The sequence below is a fragment of the Paracoccidioides lutzii genome (genome assembly GCF_000150705.2).
Source record: "Paracoccidioides lutzii Pb01 unplaced genomic scaffold supercont2.41, whole genome shotgun sequence".
In the NCBI taxonomy this organism is placed as follows: Eukaryota; Fungi; Ascomycota; class Eurotiomycetes; order Onygenales; family Ajellomycetaceae; genus Paracoccidioides; species Paracoccidioides lutzii.
This window is the reverse complement of record NW_015440987.1, coordinates 138,353-152,850: the sequence shown is the minus strand read 5'-3', so window position 1 is coordinate 152,850 and position 14,498 is coordinate 138,353. Positions and strand designations below refer to the sequence as shown.

At 41.8% G+C, this 14,498-nt stretch overlaps 3 protein-coding genes across 3 annotated transcripts; 1 reads left to right on the top strand and 2 right to left on the bottom strand.

Moving 5' to 3' along the window:
• Positions 1 to 1,994: 1,994 nt before the first annotated feature.
• Positions 1,995 to 3,082, bottom strand: PAAG_08649 (cysteine dioxygenase; the record flags this gene model as incomplete). The annotated part of the gene is made up of 5 exons (XM_015846576.1): positions 1,995 to 2,110; positions 2,273 to 2,330; positions 2,411 to 2,548; positions 2,642 to 2,737; positions 2,834 to 3,082. The coding sequence occupies 5 exons, from the start codon at positions 3,080 to 3,082 to the stop codon at positions 1,995 to 1,997; spliced, it is 657 nt and encodes a 218-aa protein (XP_015701373.1).
• A 1,421-nt stretch (positions 3,083 to 4,503) lies between these two features.
• On the top strand, positions 4,504 to 6,150 carry PAAG_08648 (GTP-binding protein RBG1; the record flags this gene model as incomplete). Its single annotated transcript, XM_002789433.2, has 6 exons — positions 4,504 to 4,606; positions 4,677 to 4,713; positions 4,784 to 4,854; positions 4,922 to 5,259; positions 5,343 to 5,699; positions 5,788 to 6,150. 6 exons carry the CDS (start codon positions 4,504 to 4,506, stop codon positions 6,148 to 6,150), a joined length of 1,269 nt encoding a protein of 422 aa, XP_002789479.2.
• Positions 6,151 to 9,900: 3,750 nt separating this feature from the next.
• Positions 9,901 to 10,541, bottom strand: PAAG_12609 (hypothetical protein; the record flags this gene model as incomplete). Its single annotated transcript, XM_015848080.1, has 2 exons — positions 9,901 to 10,287; positions 10,419 to 10,541. The coding sequence occupies 2 exons, from the start codon at positions 10,539 to 10,541 to the stop codon at positions 9,901 to 9,903; spliced, it is 510 nt and encodes a 169-aa protein (XP_015702310.1).
• Between the last annotated feature and the right edge of the window lie 3,957 nt (positions 10,542 to 14,498).

The window sequence follows — 14,498 nt, the reverse complement described above, 5'->3', positions numbered from 1 at the left end:
AATGAGAGTATTTTTGAATCATATTTTGAAAGATTGAGTGAGTTTTGAGAAAAGCGCTTTTTTTTACCTTGAAAATAAAAAGAGTAATAAGAATGGCAATTAACTGCTTGATTATTTTTCTAGCAGAGTTTAACAAACAGTTGCAGTTATGATTACAGTTTGAGAAACCATTTGAATGTAACTTGTCTTCAACCAATTAGAGTGTAAGACGTACTTATTTCTTTTGCTGCATTTTATACTTGGCCGTTGCAAGTGATGATTCAAGGTTAGGAGATCATGTGAATATAACTTCTCGTGAACCAATCAGAGTGCAAGGCCTCCTGGTGCATCTTTGCTGGCAGCTCCCGGGCCGTTGAAGTTATGCTTTTCCTTTTTCGGCGATCACTGAAACACTGCGTTCTTATTGGTTCGCTTTAGATGAATCCACGTGCTCTTATTGGTCAATAAGAAAGTAGATTCACGTGATTCCCCAGACCCGTAACCACTACAACGTTAAGCCCAACGCACAAGGTCGCATTGATCGTTGCGCTGTGTCATCTGACCGATGTTATTGTCCACCCCCAAACCTCCCAAAAATCGCTCAAGCTGAAAACCGGTTGGCCGGAAGACCACGTTGCTTTTCGGAATTGAATTCGTCGTTCTCATCGTGCTCTATTGCTACTGACCCAATCTTCGTATTATTATAACGTGAGGGTACCAGCAATAGTGGCGTGTGCTCTAACAGCTTGATGAGGGCTTCAGGGACGTACATGAAGTTAATACACGTTTGTATGTAACATCTCATATCTTCATTCGTACACACCTTGGGCCGGCTTGGGGGTCAGAGTAGACCTGCTCCCCGAGCCCGTTTATCTTGAATCTCTGCCCTTGATGACTGTGAAGAGGGAGATTTAGTGCCTACCGCAGCTGGCTCCATCTGCTACTGTTTATAAAACAAGAAATATAAGGGCTATGCAACAAAGATTTCTTTTTTAATCTGTTACACTGTGAGAGCACCCTGTTATGAAGCACTGATTCCTTCACCTATATATAGCCTATCTCCATCTCAAGAAAGAATTCATATCAATCGAACTTGCTGCAGGCGAACTTGATTGAGAAGGGCAAGTTCATTCGATCTTAATTGTTGATTTATCTATTTATAAAAAAAAATATATACCAAGTTAAATAATAAAAAAACCACTACTATTTATAACTATTTACGTTATGTATAGAATCTTGGTGTTTTATTACTCCATTTCACAGAAAAAGGTCTCTTCTTGGTTGCTCATGCATAAAACAAACACGGTAATAAACATGACTACAGCCAATAATAGTGCATACTCCCTATGTAAGGACGATTGATTATTTAACCATTGCAGAATCATAGTTTGTAGTACTATCCATATGAAGCGTCGCTGGAACTGCTACTATTTTAAGTCACCACGGATCAGATCGGGGCGACAGACCTCAAGCAAAATTGTTGCGATGGCATGGTATGTACAGCACCTAGCTCTCCTCCTCCCAGTCCTTAAAAAGACAACTACTTCGCAGAATCCAGAATGATTTAATATGTCAGATGGGAGTGCATTATGAACGCTGACTATCTACTCTCTTCGCTAAAAGTAATCTAACACTATTAATAACAGGTCTGTGTGTCGTTTGAATGTTGTTCGTAGGATTGTTGTTCGTAGGATTGTAGTTCGTAGGGTTGTTGTTTGTTAGAACTTACCACAACCTTCGCCCCATTTGTCTTTGTTGAATGAAGGCCGGATGTAGGTGTCCTTCAAGTGGATTAACAAACCAAAATGTTTAAAGCCCAAGGAAAAATGAACGAGAGTGAAGGGGAGAAAGTGAAAACAAACCAACTGTCACAAATACTTTAAAACAGCCAAAAAAAAAAAAAAAAAAAAAAAAATCACTCCAAAGAGTCATGGCACGCACATATATCCTATCCTCTGTATATATCTCTTTAGACCAAACTGTGTTGTTCTTATCAGACTCAGCTTTTTTATTCTTTACAGTTTGTGGCCCTTATCGGAAAATATCATTGCTTGCTTGATGTGCCGTGACTTGCCAGTTTTCTCATCGAAAAGAGAAAATCCATAATGAGCTGCGTTAGGTGGAGTGTAGACTATTTTCAAGGGGCGATTGCTCAAGTTAACAAATGTGTCTCATGTTTGACCAGCATAAGGTGAGGGGTGTTTTCAGGGTTTTTTTTTTTTTTTTTTTTCCCTTTTTGGGATGGGGTTGGGATGGGGTTCGGATAAACAGATGCTTTGTCGGGAGGACTTACGATGCAGCGAAATGGCAAAATTTTCTGGATCGGGATTGGAGATTTTATGCAGGCCAAGCTTTGAAAGAAAGAAGTGTCAGCCGTCAGAGTAAGGATAAACAGATAGGAAAGAAGCGTGTCGTGTTATCAGATCCTCACCTTGTCGGACATGTAGGTAACCTCGTTTTCCCAGAAGAGGGTCTCCTTGGTAACAGCCAAGGGCGACAGCTCGCCCTTCCGGAGCTTATCTTCCTCTGGCCAGGCGTATTGGGTCTCGCGCAGGGAGCCTTTGAGGATCTATTAGGGCATAGCCGCCTCCGCAGAGGGGGAAGTGTCAGTTGGGATGGCTTGAGACAGTGGAGGGAAATGTCGCCATTTCCCAAAGTGGACACAGGACAGCCAATCAGAACTCGCCTTCATCACGCAATGCGCATTGGCATGGTCGTGGATAGCGCTTGCCTTCCCAGGGCTCCAGACAAGAATCAACTAAGTTTGTTTCCTAGACGTTAGCTGTGGTGGATGAGAGCGATTGAGAGCCAATCGAAGGCCTTCATCTGCCAGCTGTCAGTGCCTGTCACTCACCAGATTGCTTTTGCCGTTTCCTTCGTCGACAAGGTTCCGCGTGTAGGCTCTACTAGCATCAGCAAAGGCGTAGCGCTCCCACTCACGCTCGTTGGAGGTGTAGCCTTCCATCAGCTTCTGGATGTCGAGCGGATCGACGTCGTCGGAATCTAGTCCCGAGCTTGTTCCCAGGGCCGCACTGAGGTCATCTACCAGTTTATGGAACGCGTCCAAGGGCGGGGTTGAGATTCCGTTCTCGAGATAAGGCATTGTGATGCAGGTAGGGGAAACGAAGTGAAAGTCAACGGGAATATTTTTTCTCTTAGGTCGAGAGGTGTTTTGTTTTAATTCTAGGGATATGCGACTGAATGCTTTGATGTATATAAAGGTGTCTAGAGTGCAGTAAAACCTGGAGGTTGGTTACATGTAGCAGGAGAATAAGAGAGTGCATCTAGCTGCAGGAACAAGAATTAGGCCGGCTGCTTGCTAAAACGTTTGAGTCAGAGTGAACTAAGGGCGGGCGGGGAACGACTATCACGGTATTTCAGTAGGAACCATGGGCTGTCCAGGACACGGTGGCTACTAACAAACAAACCATTTATAATTCTCTAAGGTGGGGACACTTTTTATTTAACTCTGGTTCAACCCCCTCATCTAAAAATAAGCACTTTCTACATATGCTCTCTGCAGACATACATCTCTATTCCACCCTCAACCGCCCTCAACACCAGGGTTAGGGGTAGATTAGGGTTAGTTAAGGAATAAGGAATATGCTCTGAGAAATGTGATAAAAATGACTGCCCATCAAGAGCATATATAGATGTGTGTGTGTGTGTGTGTGTGTGTGTGTGTGTGTGTGTGTGTGTTGATGTGTGTGTGCATGTTGTGTGAGAGATATACGTGTCGAGTGTATGTTAGATTTAAGGACGGTTGCCTGGCTGTCTCCACAATAATTTCCCGGGTCGTAGAAACCGTTGGAAACTTCTGAACCAAACGGATGTTTTTGCCACCCCTCGGGCAACTTTGAAAAGCCCATGAATTTGGCGCTTGGAGCCAAGCGGTAAGCGCACGTGGAATATTCATCAGCCCTTATCGTCACGTGATATTGAAATAGTGCTAGTTACTCATTGAGAATGATGACTAAGCTATGTTTTCCGGATCCTTTCTAATTAGTTAACTATTCCGTAATTAGTTAATTAGCTAAAATCTTTTGAACCACCAAAAAGGCAATCTGATGATATGAATCCACATGCAACGTCTAATATAATGACATCTGCAATAGCATAGGGCCGGTCTCTTCAATTTTTATTTTTTATTTTAATAGACCCCTTACCAAAGGCGAAACTCTCAATACCGCAACCATGGCGACTACTGTGGACAAGGTGCGTCCCCTTCCTCCTCCACGATCAGAGACAAGCTGGATATATAGCAACTAACAACTTCGGTACCTCAATTAGATCAAGGAAATTGAGACCGAAGTAGGCTCTTCCCTGCCTATCATTCCAATTTAGAACCCCGGAAGCTAATCAACCGATAGATGGCTCGGACTCAAAAAAATAAGGCTACCTCGTATCATTTAGGTGGGTTCGCCCGGGTTACATATACATATATTTAGATGTATCGGAGTGGTGGGAGGTCGGGTAGATTCGTAGGGCATAGCGCTAGGGCCATCTAGCTAATATGAATATGTTATGATTATCATTATCGTCGTTGCAGGTCAACTGAAAGCTAAACTTGCGAAGCTAAAAAGAGAGCTTCTGGCTCCGTCCTCTAGCGGCGGGGGCGGCGGTGGTTGTAAGTACCCTTCCATGCCGTCACTCGTCCTCATTCTCTGAACCATTTGCTTAAAGGTTTCTCCGTGTAGATGGCTTCGATGTGGCACGTACTGGCGTAGCAAGCGTGTATGTATAATGTCAGTTAAGCAAATGTTGGCGGAAACGTTCGGGACTGACGTTGACTTGTGCAAAATAGGGGCTTTATTGGCTTCCCATCCGTCGGGAAGAGTACTTTGATGAGCAAATTAACTGGACAGCATTCTGAGGGTAAGTCAACCCACGACCACGTCTGGGTTCATGCTGGGAGGAAGACTTATATAACTTTATCCCGCAGCCGCCGATTACGAATTCACGACTTTAACGACTGTACCCGGCCAGGTAATATATAACGGCGCAAAAATTCAAATGCTTGATTTGCCCGGTATCATCCAAGGAGCAAAGGATGGCAAAGGCCGTGGTCGACAGGTTATTGCCGTTGCCAAAACGTGCCATCTTATTTTCATCGTACTGGATGTTAACAAGCCGTTGACGGATAAGAAAATCATCGAGTCAGAATTGGAAGGCTTCGGTATCAGGATAAACAAGGCACCGCCCAACATAGTATTTAAGAAAAAGGACAAAGGTGGTATTTCCATCACGAGTACTGTGCCACTAACGAATGTCGATCACGATGTAAGCTCTTGTCTCCTTAGTTTTCTCCATCTCTACGATCTGGATGCATATTTGTAGCAATCACGCTTAAATCAATTATGCAGGAAATTAAAGCGGTGATGAGCGAATATCGAATCTCTTCCGCGGACATTGCAATTCGGTGCGACGCAACGATTGATGATCTTATCGATGTACTCGAGACGAGAAGTCGGAGCTATATTCCCGTCGTCTATGCTTTGAACAAGATCGATTCTATATCAATCGAGGAGTTGGACCTACTCTATCGTATCCCGAACGCAGTTCCTATCAGTTCCGAACACGGTTGGAATATCGACGAGCTCCTCGAGCTTATGTGGGAAAAACTCGACCTAAGGAGAGTCTATACAAAGCCTAAGGGCAAGAATCCGGATTATACGTCTCCTGTGGTTTTGCGGAGTAATGCTTGCACTGTTGAAGATTTCGTAAGCCAACCTGTCCCCCTACGTCACGAAAAAGCAACATTGATAGTATGGGTGGAGCTTTAAACAAACAGCTAACCGTGTTCCGTAGTGCAATTCCATACATAAAACAATCGTAGATCAATTCAAACATGCAATCGTTTATGGTCGTTCGGTCAAGCATCAACCTCAGCGAGTGGGACTCAGCCATGAACTCGCTGATGAGGACATAAGTAAGCAACAACGCCATTATGACACACAAACCTCCCACCCTGCCTGTATGAAACCAAATTCTGAGAATTTACAGTCACGATCGTCAAGCGATAGAATCGATAACCAAGCAATGCAAAGAAGCTGCTGCGAAAAGGAAACCCTGATATCTGACAGGTATAACCAGCCAATACACGGACCCTTAACTTTCCTCCAACCTCACCCAAGATCCAAAGGTGTCAGCGAGATCTACGTTGGGAAATGAGATAAAACCCTTGTTTTTGCCAAATTTATTTATTTATTTTCTGATGATGATGGCTAATGTGCAAATCAATGTCATCAATCTTTTTCCTCATCTCTGATTCACTGCTTCCAGCACAAAGAAGCTTGGACCTCATCATGATAAAGAATGATGTCTATCTTTTCTTTCTCCCCTCTCATGTCAGCTGAGATGGCAACCCACACAGCTGTTGTTCTCATTCAGATTATCAAGACTGCCACTTGTTTTCTGTTATTATATACCTCATCAGGAGCAAGATTTTGTTTTATTTTGGATTGAATCTACCAGGTGTAGTGTTCAAATATCAATAATGGGTACACAACATCAACTTCATCCAGTGAGAGACACGGGAAGAAAAAAGAAAAAAGAGTCATGAATATTCAGCATAGGAGTTTTGAGCTTTCTTTGTTGTCAGTTGGGACGTGGAGGGTAATAAAGAGGAGTTGAACCTCTTTTCTTTTTCTTTTTCTTTTGTATGTATGAGAGTGAAAATGCATATTTCCCAACCAGGTATGATGCATTTGTTTGACCCTTGGGTACTACTGTTGGACGTCAAAAGAAATGAAAAAAGAAAAAGCTAAATGGCGGTATCTGAGTTGCGAAAAATGAAATTATATATAGTTTTCCTTCAACCTTCTTTTTCTTTCTTTTCTTTTTTTGTTCTTTTAAAGGTCAAAGTGCTAGTTGTAAAGATTTTTCACAATAGACTTGTATAACTATATCTTGCAAACTGCATTTTGAAAATTGATTCTCTTTCAAAATCTCTCTCTCTCTCTCTATATATATATATATATATGTAAGGATATTTCGTGTTTTCACATTTTAAATGAGAAAGGTTTTATCTCTATATCTACACACTCTGATTTCTGGCTTTCATTGACACATATTTGAAAAGCATTTTTTAATATTGCTGCCCCTTTAATGATAAGAACATAATGCATCTAAAAAAGAGAAGTTCCAACATAAATGTTTGTCATTAAAACATGAAATATAAAGTTTTCATCAATTATTAAATTCAGTATCAAAAAAAGAAAAATGAAAAGAAAAGAAATAAATAAAAAAATAAAAAAAGAAAAAAAAAGGAAAAAGACAAAAAAATAAAGTTTAAAATCAAAATCAGAGAAAATTTAATATGATTAGATTTCAATTTTCTTCATCAACTTATTGAACATCTTACAAATCATATAAAGAGCTTTTCAATTAAATGAAACTTTTATGTTTTTATTTATTTTTTAATATTTAATTTTATTCATATAGGAAGTTTTTTGATCTATTCATTATTTATAAATGTATTGATGATGTATTTTGCAAAATGAATATATATATTGTTATTTGCTATCATCTATAAAATTATATACATATCAATTTTAATATTTAAACAGGTCAAGGTCACCTTTACTTCCATTTTCATAAGTTATCAAGAAAAAAAAAATTAAATAAATTATATATATATATATATATATATATTGTTTTTCTTTTTTCTATTTTTCATTTCTCTAATCATCTAGGCATTTTGCTTTCCTTTAAACCTATATATAGGCAGCTAGGTTTGCGGTACTTTTGAAATAAATAAGAAATATCAGAAGCAGTGTTCTGTATCATGAATCTTTAAAGACTTTGATGAGAAATCACAATATGTAACTGCTTCAGCAGTTATCGCTGAGTTGAGGATTTTAGAAGCTTGTGATAGCTTAAGCAATGGTAGTTCTAGGACACGAACGAGAAGAGAAAGAATTTAATCCCAGGTTGGTAATTTGAGCTTCTCTTGAGTGTCACTTGATAAAACCTTGAAAGAGGGCCATCAAAGCCACGATATATCAAAATCCCCAGCTGGGTCACCCTGAAAAGGGTAGATATGTTGCGATTCTCATCATTGGCTCTGCTGTTCCTGGTTCCCGATCTTGTAGATACGTTCCCTCCTTAAGTTTTGAGGTATTGAAAAATTGTACACCTCACTATATCCAAAGTATTGGTATCTGATTTCTGAGCATATGAAGGTTAGAGAGAGAGTTTCAATTTTCAAGCCATCTGAGGTGTTCTTACGTTCTTTGTGTGGAAATAACATTCGTCAGTTTGCCCATAAAACCTTTTCAATTTTTCATGTTTGCCGATGAGTTTGTTCATAATCTGATATATTGACTGCTCTGTTAATCAGCCAATCCCTTCTTTATCAGGGTTACCTAGATATCCTTTTTTTTTTGTCATTTATCTCCCCCCACTCACCCCACCTTGTAGCGCTCTTTAGCTAATAGGAGAAAAAAAACATTATCCCATCTATGAGAATTTAATTTGTGGATCAAATTTCCCCGCTGCACAAATGACAACTCCCCTGTTCTGATTTCATCAGCAAGCCCAGTTTTGTTAGGAATTTTACCAAGCTCAACACGAGAAAGAAGCTGGCAAGTTGCGCAAACTGTGGCAGATCAGCTTCCTGTTCGGAGTATTTTGCTTTTTCCTTTTTCTTCGCTCCGAGCTGCCTTAGGACATTCAATGATAATCCAGAAAAAGAGGTTGGATTATCTATTGAGAGAGGAAAACGAGGAAGGAAGTATGAAAATTTAAACGAATTAAAATCTAGAGCAGGTGACAAATTTACCTACTTCGTTTGAAATGGCAAGAAAACATTTTCCTCGGTTTAAGACCAGCTGTGAAGTTACGGACGGAGTCAGTAAAAGATGGCGCCAACGTGCAGGGCATTATTCTGGGTGCGAAATTGCACGTCAAGCTTATTGGAACGAAGGGTTCGATGTGTGTCGCAAGAGCCTAAACTCCATCTGTCTAGATCAGCATACCAACGGGGAAGATTGGGGATGTTTCCGTCTTGGCATATAACAGACAAGGCATGTGTCGGAATCAAGTTCTTGGGAAAAGTGGGGGAGGGGCAGCATACGCTGATGGCTGCGAGTCCAGACCCATCGCAAGAGAGGGATTATGTACTCCGGTGCGGAGTAACACTTTCCGTGGAGAAATTATTGGATTGCCCCAAGTCGCAGAGTTTGAGATGGGTTAATCCAACTTGCTCTAGGAGTCAACCCTGCAGCTTGTGTATGTGTGAGGGCTTTGCTTTCGCTTTTGGACTTTGGGATCTTAAATGATGTTAAAACAATGGAATAACTAAGGCTCCTGTAAAAATAAAGTAACTCAGGGGGTAAAATCATGAGCTTTTTTTTTTTTTTTGACATTCCATCCACCTTGTTTCGTGGTGGTCAATTGCACAGGAAATCTAGCTTGAGATGAAATATGGAATGAACACCTTTGCACCATTTTGCTGTCAATTGAGTTTGGAGGAAGAGCTTGTTGAGGCCTGAGGATATAAATTGTTGCAATCACTCATGGTTTCATTCCAGATGAGGTTTGGTCTTGCAATAATTTCCCTGAAAAACTAATCCGCATATGATATTGCTTTCAATTTACTGTGAATTCTGTGGTTAAAGAACTGAAGACCAACAATTTCCCTAGCGACGCAAATTCTTAACGTGGCTTTGAGTGAGAACCCTTTGATGACAGTGATATTTAAGCTCGGCAAGGCCTTGGCTGCGTAATACAGCCGAAGAAAGCTGATGATCTTGGCTGTTCAGCTCTTGTTTTTTGAGGCAGCCCTTGACACACATCAGAAAAGCTATTTGTTTCCTCAACTTCAATGCTTGTGATGAGGAATGGTTAATTTTACTCACAAAGATTGGCGTACCGCAACATAAATATTGGCTGAGAAAAAAAGAAAATTAGGCAAATATTCTACCACGTCGAGAATGGACAAAATTGACGACGCCATTTCCGGGGGTTCGATCCATTGTAACAGCGGACCAGAGGTGAGAAACGTGCGTTTTCTTTTCCGTAAAAGAATAGAGGATGGCCAAGCCAGTTCAAACTAGGGTCTGCATCTTGCTTTGCTCTGCGGAAGCGGGCGGAGGAATCAGCTTTCAACACCTTCTTTCCTGACGGCCCTGACCGGATACTTGGAAGGACAGGGCTGATATCTGATCCATGGTTGGCTCGACGCCATCGAGTTAATTTAGACTGATCATTTTTTCCTAACTGGTCGGTTTTAGGTCCAAGTTTTGGCTTGTCAAGTGGAGCTACAGCTCCGATGGCAGATCTCGAGTCTGTTTTAACTTTAAGGTTCTGGGAAGGGCAATAATATCTGCGCAAAATTATCCTGCCACAAGCAGGCTTATTACGAACCTAGCACGGAGGCTCAAGAGTTCGATGCCCTGGTACGGAGTATATGGAATAATATGTCTGCAACAGCGTACCTGCTTCTGTGGATGTTGATAAGGATCCCAACCCACATAAGAATGATTTTCGTCCAGGAACCCTGGTATCCAGGGCGACTGGAGACTGTGATGTGGGATTGATCGGCTAGGTCCCTTGCCCATGGTAATACGGACAAGGGCTATTTAAGGATAATAAAGAGTTGATGGGGAGATATACTCAGTGCAAACTCCGCAAGAAACTTGGATGTAAGAATATGGACTGCGTGAAATTCTACTCTGACGGTGCGTGACGATAACTTGCATCATTATCCCCACAGGCAAAGACTTTAAAAGTATTTTTCCACTCAGGCCAAACGTCATCGTTCTCTCTGGCCACAGCCATCAATTCTTGTTGGAGCTCCAACCTCCCAACAGTCAAGTGTCAACAGTCAACAGTCAACGATCGACTATCAACGGTCAAATAGTTGACAGCAGACCACAGTTTTAGCCTCACTTGCAGAGTGTAACCCACGAACAATTCAAAACCAGATTCGGTGTCTTGGGTAGAGGGTCCCATTGATATATAGGTTACGACGGTTACGGAGGATAGCTCTGGCGGTCATTGCTCCGTCCCAATGCGATTCCAATTCTGCCCATTATGAAAAGTAAAACGCGCAAAAGTATCCGACTTGGATCAACGACACTCTGAACCCTGAGCCTTAAAGGAGAGTCTGCTTCCAATTTCTACCCTTGTTGTGATAGGTTCAATCCATATCCACTGTATGATACCCGCAAAACTTACTATCGTCTGTACATATCACGCTGGGGCATTTTCTCACAGGCATCAGGGAAGATATGGCGACTCCGAAAATGATATCGATTTGAATTAAGGAGCTAAGACCAAGATCGACAACCTTTCGATAGGTTCAAGTGCTTACTTGACTTTGATATCTTCTAATAATAAGAACACTCCTTGGGAATATTAGCAATCTATAATGAAAGATGCGTTGGCCTGTTTATGTTGAAGCCTCACATGCAACGTCGAGATGGACTCGATTGTTCCATAAATCAGCGCTTCTCGTTCATCTTTCGGAACAGTTCCAATCATGAGATGTTGATGAATGGAAGGAAGTATTGAAGGACGAGGGGATTCCGATTCGACATCCGTTGAATACTCCAGGCACATGGCTTTTCAATCCAATAACCAGAAATTAACCTTTACTTCTAACGCTGACTGGCACATGGTGGTGGTTGAGACCATGTTCCTTTCTTGACCTCTCCTACACTCATGAAGCTCTTGTTCCGTCAAATACTGGAAATTTGCAAATATGAAGAAGGTTTTGTTCCCTAACCCTTAACCCGTAAAACCGCCAACAATTTCCTCTCCAGGATGGCGCAACTTAGAACCCAAGACTCGTATGGATGCTCTCAAAGGGATTGGATTTCGTGAGAGCGGGTAAGATATGAAAAAGGAAAAAAAAAAAAGGAAAAACAGACTAATTCTTGAACAACCACCGCCGTCGCTCGACTTTCATGCAATCGCGTCCGCTGAAAAGCCAACCGGCATGGATCTCCCCTTGAACGAAGCGCCATGGAACCTGGGTCAGCGTCAACAAATGCAACAATCTAACCGGCCCGGACCCGTTTATTTTGGCGGCCTCCCTTGCTGCGCTTTTCAGAACGGTTACATCATGGTATCGCCTTACGAGCCATTTTAGATTGGTATTATTTGACAGGTAATGTATTGTACTGTATCGTTGTGGAAACCGTCCGGTTTTCTTTGGTGTATTATAAGTGCTTGCTTTTTCCTTTCCCTTTGGCCTGATTACCACATTAGTAAATAATAGTATGAAACTGGTGTTTTTTGGAAAGTGTCTTGACCCATCCCGCATCCTGGATTTCATCAACCAGGAGGGCAAAAACGATTTATCTTCCTAAATCCAGGCTTGGATATCTGTATCCCCTCTCACATGAGCACAAACAGATGCAAAAACCATACAGGTCCGATGTCTGTCAATTATCCAAGGGGGATTTCGAACGTTTTCGAAAATATCCATCAAAACACTATGGGTGCTTGCAAAACTTGTACGACATTTCAAGGGTCCTCTTTGACTCTAAAGGCGTCCTCCATTCCAGTCGAAGTGCCAATAGCATCTTGTCTTATGGGAAACTTTTGGGTTCTGCGAAGCTTACTCTTTGGCTTAGTTAAGTTTGGCTTATTTAAAGAGTTCCAAGGGCATATATCTCTCTGTATGTTGGCACCTCAGCCCAGCATCTGAAGATTTACAGATGTACCATCAAACGGATCTGGAGTTGGAGTTCTGCTGCATGTTCAAGCAAGTAGAATACCTCTTTTCCCAGCGAAATCAACTCTTTTTACCTTGATTGAATTGTCGTTTAAGCAATGATATCTGCCCTTCTCTTCCTGTTTTGCATATGATCGCATGCCGGCAGAGAACAGGCCCAAAAAGTGCAGATGGTCTCTCTTTTCATATACAGGCTCAGATGATCTGATGGCACGCGGATTTACCAGAGCCAATGATGTTAAGCAGAGATCGTCAAACCGTAATCTGGTGGCGGTGATGCAACTAAGGAAACTAGCAGCGCCATGCAAACGATTCGATATCAATGTGCCCAAAAAAAGGATCATTTGCGACAATTTGAAACTCCATCGAGGGTCTATCCGAAATGATCTTCGAACCTGGCTTTCACACCACGAGTCGACATCCCAGTGTCATTCCTATGCGTTCCGTTTTACTATTGATAATTTTTTAGCTGATGTTTCCACACCAAGATTGCTCTGGCCTAACTCCATTCCTGCCCTATCTATGCTATCCTGATTCATGGGGTTCCCCGCAGCGAAAACATTTCCTCCTTGACAGGTTTGGAGGCATATTCTGCGCCATTTGGTCTTCCTCCCCTCATATCTTTACAGAAATAAGGATTACTCAGAACCTGTCATCTTCGGCCCTCTTTTTCCCTCTCTCTGTGGATAGAATAGTGTATCGTCTATCCTTCCTTCGCTGAAACTTTTTCATGTGGCTGGGCTGTGACAGTATGAAGATAACACTGCTTTCCCGTGCTGACCGTATTCAAGCCTTCAGAACTCAGTCGATTCAGTCCAGTGTGCAGATAGGAGCGAAAACGGTCTCGCATCCAGTGTCAGATTCATACGAGAATTGGGAAACGCTTTTCTGCACTGGAATTGCCTGTCGAACAGGACCATACCGATTCTTTTAGAGTTCACTGGTACTCCGTTTTGTGAAGGGAAAATATGTTGTAGGCTATTTCCATTCGAGCATTGCCGATGAGGATCCTCCTTTCATCTTGTCCAACCAGGATCTCGAGGCGCCAACCTTCCATTCTTTTGTATTCGCCAATGGATGGTGGTATCGGTATCCATTTCCGTTATCTGCATTGAAGTAGCGTATTTCTAAGCCGTAATGGGATTTCTTTTGTAACAAGGCCAAATGCTGTTTCTAGTGCGTATTGTGAATGTTCTCTTAAGAGCCTTGGGCATTTGACATCTAGCTCTCCCCGCGATTTACGGCTCCATACTCCGTAGATTGGCTTTAACCCCTGTATCTTCGTCATTTACTCTGTACTAGTCCGCTTTGAGCCTTTATGGTCAAGCAGAGTCAATAATCCCCAATCTTTAACGGAATACTCCAAGCCGTTTTTTTTGTACTTTTCGGCGACCTCTGGACGGTTTTTTACCATTTTCTAATTTTTAACTTTATTCTCCCCAATTTTCCTGGATGCGCTATTCGTACTCTGTAAGTTCTTTTCTCTTTTTACCCTTTTTTCAAAGACACTAATCAGTCTTAGTTGATCTGTTCCTTACACTCATCCCTCTTTTGAGGGCTGCAAGGGTACTTTTGCACATTGTCGCTTCAGGTTGTGGTTTCGTGCTGTTACTCCAGATTATAAACAACACCCTCTGCGGCCCCTCACAGACCTCCTGTCGCTTCCGATAAATGAAGCTCAAAAACTGCATACCCGGGCTTGTCTGGTTTTGTACCTGGAGTGCTTCGTTTTGAACTGACTTGTTCCTTGCCAAACACCCTTCCTTCTATTCTTCCTTTCTTGAGTCAATTTGGATTCTTGTGTTTTACGCCGTTTAAGTATGAATCGAAATTT